Source organism: Leopardus geoffroyi, chromosome C3 (assembly GCF_018350155.1).
Source record: "Leopardus geoffroyi isolate Oge1 chromosome C3, O.geoffroyi_Oge1_pat1.0, whole genome shotgun sequence".
Taxonomy (NCBI): Eukaryota; Metazoa; Chordata; class Mammalia; order Carnivora; family Felidae; genus Leopardus; species Leopardus geoffroyi.
In genome coordinates this window covers 34,333,983-34,349,318 of record NC_059338.1, presented here as the reverse complement: position 1 = coordinate 34,349,318, position 15,336 = coordinate 34,333,983, and the positions used below count along the sequence as shown (strand labels likewise).

The window sequence follows — 15,336 nt, the reverse complement described above, 5'->3', positions numbered from 1 at the left end:
GGGACTGTGGTCTCCCAGCAGGAATGTAATACGGAATAGAAGGAAAACTCCAAGATTTTAAATGATTCTTCCATTCCTTTACCAAAGTTGTGATAGCAGTCGAGGATGTGCCTTGCTCATTTTAAATAAAAATAATATCCTACTAGGTTTGGGGAATAGGATGAATTTTCTTTCAACAATACGTTGAAGAAACAAAATCACTGGTTTTTGTCTTAACGATATATGTAAAAAAGCATCCTTCCCCATCTTTTTCTAAATTCATTTCAAAACTCACCTCTCCTCAGGGTGCCTGGGTAGCTCAGTCAGTTAAGGGTGCAACTCTTGGTTTCAGCTCAGGTCATGATCTCACGGTTTTGTGAGATCGGGCCCTGAGCCCGCTTGGGAGTCTCTCTCTCCCTCTCTTTCTGCCCTTCCTCAACTCACACTGTCTCTTTCAAAAATGAAAAAAAAAAAAAAAAAAAAACTATGAATAATTGCCCTTCCTCTAAGAAGCCTTCTATAGTATATATAGCACTCTGCTCTGAATACTCTTCCATAGCCTGAAACAAACTAAAATAACTTGTCACTTCAGGCTTAGTTTCCTCTCAGAAGGCAAATTCCTAGAGGTAAGGGATCATATGTCTTCTTTTTTCTATTACTGTACCCAGTGGGTGCTTACGAAATGCTATAGTAACAAGTGATTATTAAATAGGCGTAACGTATTTCATAGATCAAAATAAATACTCACTAAAGTCTTTCAAAATACAAGACTTCATTTCTTGTTTCATGTTAGTGAACTGGGCATTTTATAAGTGAATAAATACCATTTAAATATCAAAATTTACTATTCTGAAATCCTTTTTTTAAGTTTATTTATTTATGTAATCTCTACACTTAATGTGGGGCTCAAACTCATGACCCCAAGATCAAGAGTTGCAGGCTTTTCTGACTGACCAGCCAGGCACCACTCAAAATTGACTACTCTCAATAGCATTACATGAAAAATATGTTGCTTTGGGGGACATTATTTTAAGTATGATTTCATCTTCCTCCACTGATCAATGGATCACACATTCTTTCAGAAGCTCCCGGGGCGCCTGGGTGGCGCAGTCGGTTAAGCGTCCGACTTCAGCCAGGTCACGATCTCGCGGTCCGTGAGTTCCAGCCCCGCGTCAGGCTATGGGCTGATGGCTCAGAGCCTGGAGCCTATTTCCGATTCTGTGTCTCCCTCTCTCTCTGCCCCTCCCCCGTTCATGCTTTGTCTTTCTCTGTCCCAAAAATAAATAAACGTTGAAAAAAAAAAAAATTAAAAAAAAAAAAAAAAAAAAAAAAAGAAGCTCCCTAAACGCAGCTGTCTGGGCTGTTTATCCAATATACACCTCCAGGAGTGCTACGATACTGCTATGCTTTTAGAATTTTGAGGGGGTAAGGGAGGGTTTTTTTCCCCCTCCCTAGAATAGTGTCATTTCTACTTCAGCAATTCCTCTTCCCTTTCAATTAACCATGAGCTTGAAAACCAAACAGATCTGTCAGAACAATTATGTAAAACAATGGAGACACATCCAGTAAAGTCCTAAAGGGCTAAAAGAACATGGAAGCCTCTCCTGTAAGGGTGAGGACCTAAGGACAAAGGAGATAGATCTACTTTGATCCCTGAGGAAACTTTTCTTTCTTACTCCCTGGATCTCCGTCTTACTTCAGATTAAGAGACTGGTCAAGAGAACTCTACTCAAGTGAAATATTACTCTCCTTTTACACCATATTCCTAAATTCTAAAATTGTATCTATAAACACTGTCCAACATTTCCTTTACATCATGTCCTCAAATCCACCTACTGGCAATATGTTTTCCACATTACCACTATTCTGACCAAGATATGTGAATGTTCGTTCCTCAATCAACTGTCCAAATCAGAACAAAAGCAAAAAGCAAACAAAAAGTCATAGCAATTAAATGCATTAAAAAGATGATTAATAAAGAGATGAATTTTATTAATAACATTACATTTACATTAAAATGAATACCCTGAGTCATTTTATAATAGGGGGGAAAAAAGCTAGAAGTGCTAATATAATTCCATTCTAGATACAAATGCACCATGTCATTAGAAATCCTGGAACCACCAAGAAATAAATCAAGTAACAGCATTCCTCTGATTAAATTATGCAAGTATTCCTTGTTTTATGCATTCAACTTCAGTAACTATATTGAAACCAGATAAACATTTTAGAATTCCAAATATGACTTTCATATATAGTGACCTGTATGGAAAAAGAAATGTCAATTGGATGGTTTATCCATTCAACTAATTTGAAGTATTTTCTTCCTCCTAACACGTATAATTATAAGACATGCTTTCAAAAACATGCAAAGTTGACAACTTGGTTTGCAAGCTTTATACACTATAATAATTGAGTCCAATATTACACTGTTTTACAATAGCTTCTTCTCTTGCTGGGAACACTGATGATTTTTTTTTTTTTTTAACCCTCTGGCTACCCTTTGTTCTCTGCTTGATTGGATAATGTGATATTCCTGATGGCTTGCTCTAGGAATTCGTGTTACTTCATTCTGCAGATCCCTCAGGGTGAATATGTATACTCCCATGACCTTATTATCACTGAGAGGAGTTGCCTCCCGCATCCTGGTCCCCATCCTCAATCTCTAGCCAGGGTGCCAAATGTATATATCCAATTGCCCACCCACATGCTCCACTTGGAAATGTCACGCTATCTCCGATAACATTTTGAAGCCAAAGTGTGGTCTCTTGATTCTTTTCATACTTACACATGCCCAGCAAACAAAATAGATGGGTTTTAAAATTTCAATTCCTGTATAATTAACATACAGTGTTATTAGTTTTCAGGTGTACAATACAGTGATTCAACAACTCTATACATTACACAGTGATCATCATGATAAATATACTCTTTATCCCCTTCACCTATTTCATTCATCTCCCCACCCACCTACCCTCTAATAACCACAAGTTTCTTCTCTATATTTATGAGTCTGTTTTTTAGTTTATCTTTTTTGTTGTTCATATGTTTGGTTTCTTAAATTCAATATATGAGTGAAATCGGAGAGTATTTGTCTTTCTCTCACTGACTTATTTCACTTAGCATTATACTCTCTTGCTGCAAATAGCAACATTCCATTCTTTTTCATAACTAAGTAACGGTCCATTGTATATAGCTTCTTTATCCATTCATCTATCAACTCACCCTTGGGTTGCTTCCGTATCTGGGCTATTGTAAGTTAATGCTGCAATAAACATAGGGATGCATGTCTCTTACCAAATTAGTGTTTTCACATTCTTTGGGTAAATACCTAGTAGTGGAATTATGAATCATACAGTAATTGTATTCTTTTTTTTTTTTTTTTTTCAACGTTTATTTATTTTTGGGACAGAGAGAGACAGAGCATGAACGGGGGAGGGGCAGAGAGAGAGGGAGACACAGAATCGGAAACAGGCTCCAGGCTCTGAGCCATCAGCCCAGAGCCCGACGCGGGGCTCGAACTCACGGACCGCGAGATCGTGACCTGGCTGAAGTCGGATGCTTAACCGACTGCGCCACCCAGGCGCCCCCAGTAATTGTATTCTTAATCTTCTATGTTTTCCACAGTGGCTGCACCAGTCTGAATTCCCACCAAGAGGAGGACTTTTTACCCACAACCTTGTATTTTGGATTTTGGCCATTCTGACAAGTGTGAGGTGGTATCTCATTGTGGCTTGGTTTTGCTTTCTCTGATGACTGGTGATGTCGAGCACCTTTTCATGTGTCTCTTTGCCATTTGTCTGTCTTCTTATAGAAATGTCTGTTCATGCCTTCTATTTTTCATTAGATTATTTGGGGTTTTTTGTTCTTGAGTTAAATATAGATGGTCTTCAAAACAGAAATTCCTGTTCCTTCTCTTTTATTCTGCCTTTGCTTTGAGTTCAGATCACCATCATTTCTATCTACATGGCTACTAGCATTTATGAATAGGCCTCCTTACCTACCACCCACCTTTCAGCCAGGCAGCCTGGTTCCACTGCCAACACTTCTTCCCACCACATTCGTCTGAAACCCTCCCGCGCTTACACCAACACTCTACAATGTGGTCCTCAAGAAATGATCTTCTACTGAGTCTAGAGAAATTAAAGTAACTCTGGTTTAGATTTGCCATGTGCCAAGTCAAACAAAAGGGCTCAAGGTGCCCTAAAAGGACAGATGCTAACGTCATGTCTGAATTTTAATGATGGTGATTGTTCATTCTTGACTATCCTGTTGCTTTCACAGTGATCTGCTCTGTGATCCAGTCCTCTGCCTTTCTCTCGCCTCTGTGTCCTCCTGCTGCCACACCGGGCAGCTCCACAGTCCATGGATGCCCTAAGCTATGTCACATCGCTAAGCCTCTGATCACAGCGTTCCCTCTTCTCTGAACACCCTTCCTACCTGCTCACCCGCAAGCCCTGTTCAACTCTCGTCTCCTTACACTGGATCCACTCAACTGTTCCTCCAGCAAGCGTTTTCCACTTCCCCGGGGAGGCAGGGCCCCTTCCCCTTCCCTTGCACCGTCCTTTGCATGGACCTCTCAAGTCACTATCACATGTTTTTGTGTTTAACAGTTCCCATGGCTGGCTCCATTCATCCATGCAGCCACAACACCAAGCACAGCATGTCCCTCAGAGTAGCGAGGCAAAACAACATGGCACTCAAAGGACCACTGGTGTTACACAGAACACCATGGGGAAGAATACGCTGTCATGCATCTGACATTGAAACTAACCATCTTTAAGCTTTAAGCACTGGAGAAAGATCTGGCCATGTCATTTCTTCTGTTGCCTATCTCCCAGTATTCTGTAACCTAGCAACTGACCAGAAGGACTGTCCTCTGGGTATTACAATACGTAGAGTAAAGAAACTAAGAAACTAGCATGTAAGCACTTACAGATCTTGGCTTCTTTAATTAGAGAGAAAGAAAAGACCTAACAATATGACCCACAACAGGAGATAGTGGGTTTTATACAAAACAGCAGACCCTTTGGAGAAGAATGAGACTGGTCCCAAAACTGGACAAATGTTCCCTTCTGCCATCTCGTGCAGCTGGCAACTAACTACCTCTGAGGTGGTGGGCTTCCGGGCACAACACTGTCTGCCTACACACCTTCTCCTGAGAGGATGAGATGCATCAAAACTGATCTGTGTACTCCCTTCCCATTGTTTCCCTGCCCAATGTAATGAGGGCTCATTTGTACTTTCCCTAATTTCATACCTGTCCTGATTTTACCTTTAAAAAAATATTTTTTTTAATCTTTATTTTTGAGAGACAGAGTGCAAATAGGGGAGGGGCAGAGAGTCAGGGAGACACAGAATCTGAAGCAGGCTCCAGGCTCCGAGCCATCAGCACAGAGCCCAACACAGGACTCAAATTCACGAATCGTAAGATCATGACCTGAGCTGAAGTCGGACACTCAACTGACTGGGCCACCCAGGCACCCCATGATTTTACCTTTGAACCTTACACTTGGCCTTGATTTCCCTTTTCTTCGTTTTTAAGTCTTATTCCCTTCCATGTTGCACTCTGTTCATTTCATTTGTCTCTTTCCACTATTCCAAATGACATTCAGAGTCTCCTTCCCCTTTTAGCTATAAGGCTAATCTAACCTTGATCCTTTTTAAAAACTTCTTTTTGTTTTCTTTTTACCACCACTGGCCCCTCTCCACTCCACTCCCCCCACACAGAAATGAACTGTTTGATGATCAGTATCAAGCAAGACTATTGTGAGTACTGCAGACTCTACATAAACAGTGGAAGGCAGAGCCCCTCTGACAGGCGCCCCTGCCTTAGCTTAGGCACCACGGATAGGCCATCCTAAGCACGATGCTTTAAAGAACCTTCCTCCGGTACTGTAAGCCTCACCTGAATCCTTTATTTCATTTTCTGGTACTTAATGTGTATACAAGAGTGTTGATGCTGACGCAGAAAATGGGCATCTGGAACCACAAGTGTGACAAGACAGAGGAGCTCTCTGCATTCTACTGGGGAGAGCAGAAGACACAGTTTTGCAAGGGTGACTCCCAGTCGGGGGATTTGAGGTGGAGTGTGTGGGTCCACCTGAGACGGGGTGGTCAGAGAGGGGCCTTCCGAGGGGGCAACATCTCAGCTGAGTGTGAAGGACAAGAAGGAGCCTTAGGCACAAGGGGCCGGGGGTGGATGCTCCAAGTCTAAGGGAATACCAAGTGCAGAAGCCCCACAGTGGCAGAGCATGGCCTGTTTAAAGAGAAAACTGTTCCTGCCTCCAGTTAAATGCTGTCAGGGACTCAAGCTCCTTTCCTCCGGAGCACTTCTGCGCTACAACATATTTATTAGTAGTATGCTTGGTGTCTGCCACTCCCAATAGATTTTAGCAACAATTTCTTGACGGCCACTGTGTGCATGGCACTGGGGGCCTCACAGTGAGTAATGCAGTCTCTGCTTATATCGTTGTGACTGCAACCAGATCAATAGTGAAATCAGGATCATGAAAATGGGGCAGTTTTATGAGTGCTCACCAGTGTATCCTGAGGACCAGCACAGAACCTGGCACACAGAAGACAAATATTTGGTGAATGAATGCTACTAAGGAAAGAATGCAGCATACATAACGTATACCTAATAGGCTCCTAGAAATAACTTGGGCAGAGAAACACAGGTACAGATATAGACAGAATGAAATATACTAAAGTTCTGAAAATGGTTGTTGCTTGAATGTTAAGTGTTTAACAATGAGCACTCTTTTTTAACACACGTGCACACACACACACACACACACACATATATTATAAGCACTCATTCCTATTCAGTGAAACATTACACAAATTTAATGGATGGGCCTTCAGCTTCTGTTAATGCATGCAAGAGAAAACCACACTGACATTATTTATCATGTTATTTCTTAGGATACTCATTTATCAGTAAGCTACCAATCTTTTTGATTCATTCAGTGGGCACCTGGATGGTTCAGTCAGTTCAGCCTCCAACTCCTGACTTTGGCTCAGGTCATGATCTCATGGTTGGTGAGTTGGAGCCCTGCATCTGACCCCGCACAGCAGGGCACCTGCTTGGGATTCTCTCTCCCTGCCTCTGCTCTTCTTCTGCTTGAGAGCGCAGGCTCTCTCACTCTCTCTCTCAAAATAAATAAAATTAAATTAAAAAAAAATTCCCTCAAATATGACCCACCCTAATGAAAAGAAGGAAATGGCCAAAAAGCCATTAGGTAATGGAATTGGGTAATGTCTATTGGATGGGAACAGGAAGATGATTCTATGTCCAAAAAAAAAAAAAAAAAAGAACAGCATTTGACCAACACCAATATGATTGATCTTGGACAACAAGGAGACTGTTGTCTTTAGGTACAAAAAGCAAGGTGTGGCCTTCCCAAACTCTAAGCCCCAGGGACCCACAGCATTTTTGCACTCAGAGGCTCTCAGTCAACCTTGCACACACACGGGGGCTTCTCAGCCCCAGTGCAAACCAAGCAGAGAGCTTTCTTACCCAACACTCGACACCATAGGCCTGGTCACTTCCGTAAAGCACACACCCGGTAACACCCAGCCTGGGGTCCCCTAGCCCGGCACAAATTATACCCTCTTCCCAAGGCAGCACCCCTCCAAGAAACACAGGGCAAATATCCCCACAGGCACAGCGCGGATCCTAGCAACAGCTGCACGCACTGAACACGAAGACCAAACCTTCACCCTGAACTCCAGGTCCGCAAGTGCTCAGGCCCAGAAGCACACTGCAAGCTATCGCTGGGGTCAGGGATCCGCCCTGGGAAAACACCCGCCGCACCCATCGCCCGCAAGACTTACTCCAACGCCTCACAAGTCTTCACCTCCGGCACCCCAGAATCCCCAACCGATAGGTGCTCGCACAGCACGTCCAGGGGCACCCCCGGCCCGCGCCTGCTCCCGACCCACCAAAGCAAGCTCCGGGGCCCTGGATCCGGTCGGCCCGCTCGCAGACCCGCTCCGGCTCGCCACTTGAGCGCACACCCGATCCAGGCTCTTACCGGAGGGCATGGGTAGCAGTAGCACTGGGGCCACCAAAAGGATTACAAAGCAGGACAGTGAAGAGCGCCTCTCGGGGAGGCCGGGATCTGCGTGGAACAGCGCGCAAGACGCCATCATCTTCCGGGAGACCAGCGGGAACCGGGGAGCTCGCCGGGCAAAGACCTTCCCGAGTCCGGGTACCAGACGCAACAATTCCCCTCGTATGCAGGTGTCAGGCTCCCAGGAGCAGGGGCGTGGCCTGCGGAAGTGAGTGGAAGTGACGCAGTTGGGCGGGAGTGAGAGGACTTCCGGACTGGGCGGGGCTAGCCAGCAGCTGGAAGCGGGATCTGCTTGGCGGCGTGCGGGACTCGGCTGGCTCAGGATGAGAAAGGGATCCGGAAGGGTGGAAAGGAAAGGAGGGCTAGGGAGTCATCTTTGTCCCTTTTCCGGAGCGGAACGCCGCTTTGAGGGAAAAGCGCCTCGCCCTGAAAATACAAACCCAGAGCCCAGGCAGCGGGTCGTCGTGGGGCCAGCACCCCTCGGGGCTCCGGTCGTGTCCTGAGGCACTCGGGACTGTCCGGACCCCCTGGGCCCTTGTTTCAAGAGTTGGCAGTGATCGGGCATATTTAGGGACAATACTTGTGATTTCCGGGGCTCAGCACCTGCTCTTGGATCTTCTCAAGGCCTGCTAGATTTCAGAATCACAAAGGTTTGGCCACTGCACTCCCAACCCCTAAGGAAAGGATGGGAGATGAATTATTAAAGGACACCGGGCCATTAGCATATCGGGCCTCACCTCTCTGGGGCCCTTGCCCTTGAGCAGCTGAATGTTTTATTGAAGAGGAAAAAACATGCACGAAAAAGGTAAGGACAAGGGAGTATTAATTGCCAATCTCCTGGAGATACTTAAAGCCGTTATTGTTGGGATGCGAGGAATTGATAATAGAGAGCTCTTCTGGGGAAACAATCTCTCGGTGGAAAGTCAAGCGGAAAATGAAGAATGAGCCAGATCTATTTGTAGCGTTGTGATTAAACCTGTATGACTAGTAAGAGGAGAAGTAACATGACCTGTATTAAAAGAGCACACAAAAGGAGGTGATGTTTTCTTCCTGTTAGCTGGCAAAGAAGGATAAACGTCAACCAGCGTGAGTAAATGTATGGGGGGGGGGGCAACACCCTCAAACTTTTGGCTTTCAGGTTGTCCATACGTTAAGTTTTCAAATGGACATGACTTTTAAACCATTAGTTGTTCCATTTAGGGTTCATGCCAAAGAAATCGTCAGAGCTGTGACCAAAGATGTATAATTTAGGGGGGAAAAATAAATCCTAAGTGTCTAGCAAAAGTAGAAGGCAGTTTTGATAGGTGACTTTACGGTATGAATGTCTAGGCAGAAGCAGTTAAAAATCCACGTGAGAAACTACGCAATATCTTTGTGAGTTAAAAAAAAAAAAAAAAAAAAAAAAAAACCTCCATAAAGTATTTCACTTTTGGCATTCTCATAGAGGAATTAGTGTAAAATATTCCAGAATTAACTAATGGTGATAGTGATGAGGGAGTATGAGGCAGGCTGAGGGCAAAACACAAACTAGCACCCCCCTCTCCCACAGTGGGACATGTGTGATATTCCTTGGCCACTTCCACCTGCCCCAAAACCAGAAAGGACAAAAAACCAAATGGTGAAACTGATGAGAGTCTCCACCCGTTTACCAGAAAAAGTCAGTCCCATCAACAGCCTAAAATTCAGGCTCTCCCTACTGTCTCAATGTTAATGCCTTGCTAGAGGGAAAAACAACCTTAGCTGGGCAATAGCTAGGCCTCCAGTAAGTCTTTAGCAAACTCCCTCTTGACTTTTTGTCCCCAGCCTCCATAAAATGGTCACCCCCACACTTACAGTGCAGGTCTTCCTGCCCATGAGTCATGTCCCCGTGCTTTCACAAAATCACCTTTTTGCACCAAAGCCGGCTCCAAGAGGGCTTTCCTGGCCGTTGGTGCCAGACCCCACGAACCCCCCATCACCCCAAAACTTCAATAGGATCATGGAGATTTCATTTTCATTGTGGTTTTTAGTTTTCTTTAATGCCCCTGTGCTACACTGGGAATCAGATGAAGGAAAAAATTGTCAAAGTCCAACTTCTCCATCCACTGCTGTTTCGTTCATAGAATCTCTCAGAGTTAAGTTATAATGTGAATGGTGAGGAAATGTGAGCTTTTTGTATTAATTTCAAATGCATCTTCTGGAATTGTAAAATGCTGTATGCATTTAAAGAATTCTAAAGCAGAGATGTACTAAAAACTTTGTGGGTTCAACAAACCGTGGAATTTCCTCTTTCTCCCAGAACAAAACAATGTCTAGATTCTTGGCACTGTGTATAAAACGTTATGTAAAGTGATACATAAAACAAACACCTTAGCATCTTAGATTGTAAAATCCAGACACTCCGTGATGACATTGACTTGAAGGAAGTATAGTTAAGGAGACAGTGAGGGGGAATTATTTCTGTTCATTCTTAACAGTTGCAAAAGACTGACAGAACAGAAGTGTCCTATGGACCAATGTTGATACTTAACGCGTAAAAACAGAGAATGTATTTATTGTTCTCTGTAACCATCTGTATAAAATGGTATATATCATTGACATCTCAATAGGATGAAAGCATTTTCCCATCTATTTGTGGTCTTAGAAGTAAGTGGGTTTTTTGCTTATGAGTAAATTAAAGGTTCAGAACATGGCTGGGGTTTGGTTTGTTAGTTACAAGCGCTGAATTAGATTCAGGAATTGGGGTTGCACGGTTGCACTGGAACTTTCCTTCTGTCAGTAAAGCCTATCCTTGGGGTTCAGCAAACCCTTCTTAATGTAACTGAGTACTTTCACATTGATTAATTAATTTTCAAATGACCCAATTAAGGCTCCCTTTGAAAGGTTCTGAGCCCCATTCCCTCTTGTTCTGGACAAGCTCCATGAGACAGGGATAGAGTTCTCTTGCTGTAGCTCCAGTGCTGAGACAGTTCTGTGTCTGTAAGGTGTATAATAAAAACCTATATATACTGAATGAAATAAATGGGGGTTGCTGTCTCGTGCATCTAACATGTCTCTGCCAATTCTCCGCCACCATGGATTTACCAAATGCTGGGGAAGCTCTGAGAGATTTTGTTGTAAGAATTTTAAGATACTGGGAGCAAAGTGGGGTTTGCCTCTAAAAGGATGAGCTACAACTGTGTGCACACAAACCGTTCCTGGATCGGGCAGTGCAAGCTGTGTTACGAAGCAGAGCTGCTGTCTGTCCCTTAGCCTTGAGATCGTTTTAGTGACTTGGTTCAGAGGGAGAGTGTCGACAGTGAACTCCTTGAAGCCCTGACGGGAATGGCACTCAAGAGTCCAGGCTTTGAGTGAAGCAGGGGAGTAAACACTCATGGTTTCTGCAGCTCCCCCTGGAGATTCTGTCACACTGCTAAAGTGCAGGAGAGGAGAGCATGGAGAACATGCCTGTGCGTAGACCAGGTTTGGAGCTGCGAGCTACATCTCCTTTCAGACTGTGTGAAGGCCAGTGGGGAGGAGGTAGGTGTGTGAGGATGTCTTTAAACACAGGCCAACTTCTGGAAAATAAATCGTAATGTTGGATGATTCCTGGCCTCCTAAATTAGTCTGTTTCCATCGTGCTTATCAGAGGTCGGGGTAGCAGCAAGAATGGGCCTGTGAGTGCTCTCAGGAGAGGCTTTCCACTGCCATGGTAAATTACACACGAGGCATTTGTGAAAACCTGAAAGAGGATGGCTAGACAGGATGGTTCAACCATCTTGCTGATGTTGGCCCTGGGGGCTGTGCCACCGCCCTTTGTATCTGGTAAACACCTGCCATTCAGTTGACCTTCTTATTTAGCTCTTACCAGCAAGAGCGTTCCTGTGGTAAGCCATTACCTGCCTGGGGGTTCTAAAACAATCAAGTGCAGAAAGGAAGGCGTTTCTTAGAAGGAACACATTCATTTTGTTTCCTCTTGGCTTGTGAAGGTTTAAAATGTAAATAGATTACAAACCATAGTCCACAAGTAGATTTAGAAAGGAAAATCTTTTATCCCTTTCTTATAATGATGGAGACAAAACATTTTATTTAAATGTCATAGATTTAAACTAACGTACACCTTACACTTGCATATACACAAAAGGCAAATGAGAAAAAAGAGAATATTAGCACTAGGAATAACTTTGGAGACCAGCTGGACCAGCCCCTACTTTTCAGAAGGAAAATGTAAGGCCAGAGGTTAACACAGTTGCTCAAGAATATAAATAAAGTTTGTATTTAAAAATTTTTTAATTTGAAATTCAGTATTTTACCCATAGTTAGTATATAGAGTATTTCCCTTATATAAATGTTGTACAGGTAAAAAAAAGTCTAATGAATTTCTTGAAATTAAATGACCCAGGCATCAGATAGTTGTTAACCATAATACTCACAGACCTACTTCATTCTGGGTGGAAAAAAAGGAATTTACATTTTTTTCATGTGATAGGGAATTTTGATTCTAAAACAGCCCAGTCCCCAACAACTATTTTCTAGCCCTCCTTTAAAATGTACTTCTTCAGAAGCTCGAGACGTAATAGATTTCCCTATGTTCCAGCTAAGCAAAGCCATTTAGGATCTTTTTATGTATTCATAGGTCACTTCCCTTTCTTCTTTTGGTGACCTGGCTGTATATCTTTTGCCCTTTTGCAGGGAGGGGGAATGGAGAGGGATGGTTTTTGAATTTTTAACTCTCTAAATATGCCTGTTTCCCCTGTCCATGATCTAAGTTGTAATTTTTTCTTCTGGTTTGTCAGTTGACTTTGCTTATTCTGTTTTTCCCTACCTTCCATGATTTTAAAGAAAACTTCAAGTTGATGTTCAGCTCACTCTTTATATTTATCAAGGTCAATTTGGCAGAATACACTCTAAAAGCAACTTAAAACCCAAGATTACACGGTAGATAGCAGTAGTCATATGCGAATCTATTGTTAAATATCCAGGAAGATTCTGATATTTTCTAGATTATTAGCATGACCCATAATATCACACCAGATAATTTTTGATCCGTAAGTATGTGGACTAGTTAAGGACTCCAAGACCACTTATTTATATATTAATTTTTTAACTTCTTTTTATTTAAAAAAATTTTTTTTTCAACGTTTATTTATTTTTGGGACAGAGAGAGACAAAGCATGAACGGGGGAGGGGCAGAGAGAGGGAGACACAGAATCGGAAACAGGCTCCAGGCTCTGAGCCATCAGCCCAGAGCCTGACGCGGGGCTCGAACTCACGGACCGCGAGATCGTGACCTGGCTGAAGTCGGACGCTTAACCGACTGCGCCACCCAGGCGCCCCTTAACTTCTTTTTAAAAAAAATTTTTTTTTACCGTTTATTCATTTTTGAGAGACAGAGAGAGACAGAGCATGAGCAGGGAAGGGGCAGAGAGAGGAGGAGACACAGAATCGGAAGCAGGCTCCAGGTTCTGAGCCGTCAGGCTCAGAGCCTGGAGCCTGCTTCCGATTCTGTGTCTCGCTCTCTCTCTGCCCCTCCCCCGTTCATGCTCTCTCTCGTCCCAAAAATAAAATAAATGTTGAAAAAAAAAATTAAAAAAAAAAAGTCATAGTTTCTTAGTTTATTTAGTGTATTCTGAATCCATACAAAAGTAAGCCAGTTGCTTTTATAATAAAATTGATCTTTTATTTAAAATAGTTATGTTTTTGTAAAGAATAGAGTAAAAGTGCTTTTGAAATAGAACTTAGGTAATATCCAAAGCTCATTGTTTCAGATATTTCTCTTGAAAACCTCTTCTCCAGAATCATTTAATGTTTTTTTTTAATAAACAGAAAATATTCTTTTCTAAGGAAGTAAAAACTGATGTAGCTATATTTTACTCGGATCTAATAGGAGGAGGTTTTGCTCTATAAAGAAAAACTAACTATTTAAGTAAGACTTGTGTATAAAGAAACATACATGAAGAAAGGTTAGCAGAAAATGAATCGAAATATTACCAGTGGTTATCACAGAGTAGTATAATTCTATGTGACTTGTTTTTCACATCGTCCCTCTGGATTTTCAAATTCTCATTAATGAGGGCATTCCATAGTATGGACATTTGAAAATAAGAAAGGAAAATACAAACTGGTAAACCAAGATCCTAGGCAACACCTTTGTCCTTTAAGTAAGTGAGGCTATTTATATAGCCCAAGGGCAGTCTTTCCCCCTAAATGGATGGTGTGTGCTTTGAGCACAAGGACAGAGGGTGAAGGAGTGACAGTAATCCAAACTAAGAGGAGGGAGCTTTTCCTAGATTCCGGGGGCACTTCGGCATCTTCAAGTGCACATGCTTGCATCTCTGTGAGGTCACTTCCACTTGGGATTTTATGCGTTTCACATCTTATTCTGTTGAAGTGAATCGCTTTCTTCCCGACCAACATTTTAATTCGAGGTGTTCTCCAGCTTTATATACTTTGTCAAGGAAGGACACCGAAATAACAGGATATTTTTATTCAGATGACAGCATGGCTGAAATGAATTACCCAGAACTTACTGGTAATAATCATGAGGACAGTATTACACCAATTATGAGTTCAGAAGAAGTGTTTATTGCCTTCCTTAGCGGTTGCTGTGCAGGGCACAAGAAGGTATTGCATAAGCTGAGACACTTAATAGATAAGAGAGAGATTAATGAATAAGCTGACCTTTCCCCGTTGCTGCTTTTATCAAAGGAAAAATGTTTCTCAGCGTTGGGCAACTAAATAAAAAGAGCCTCATTCCAGAAACAGAGGTTCCTTATAACACACCAAATGTTTCTGAGTCTCTTCTGAACCATGTTGTGGCAGGGGAAAGCAAACAGGAGCTGGTAGTTTGGAGGACGGCCAGCCTCAGAGAACAGGTCCTCGACCCTCAACACCGTCAAGACTGGAAGAAATCATTGTATCATCCATGATGTCCAGATGCTTCCCTGCCCATGCTGAAGCCTCTCCCCTTCCTCGAGGCCGGGAAGACTGTCCTTCTGCCAGTGGACAGATCCCTGTTGAGGCCCATCAGCTCACCGGACACCCCGTTATTACTGCCACCTGATCCCCCATCATTGTTCCCTTTCTACCTCATGACACGTCCCAACGCTTGGTACCTGCGTCATCTTTGAACATTCTCATGTCCTTCAGCATGCAGCTGTGTCTTTGGAGTCTGCCTCTTTCCCTGTATCACCCTCTGCCCTTGCACTTGGCTCGGGTGCACGGGTCCTAAGCTTGGTACAGACACTAACTCACTCCTTGTCTGCCATATGTGGCCACAAATGATCAACCTCGCTCCTGTGGAACACTGTGGCTAAAATCC

General features: G+C 43.1%; 1 protein-coding gene across 1 annotated transcript in view; it reads right to left on the bottom strand.

Annotated features, from left to right (window-relative positions):
• LOC123586562 (membrane cofactor protein-like) overlaps positions 1-15,139 on the bottom strand; it is a 43,157-nt gene extending 28,018 nt beyond the window's left edge. The window contains exons 1-2 of the mRNA XM_045455800.1: positions 15,131-15,139; positions 8,019-8,370 (exon numbers count right to left, since the gene is read on the bottom strand). Coding sequence (XP_045311756.1) covers positions 8,019-8,370; positions 15,131-15,139 — 361 coding nt within the window. The remainder of the gene's footprint in view (positions 1-8,018; positions 8,371-15,130) is intronic.
• Positions 15,140-15,336: the final 197 nt, after the last annotated feature.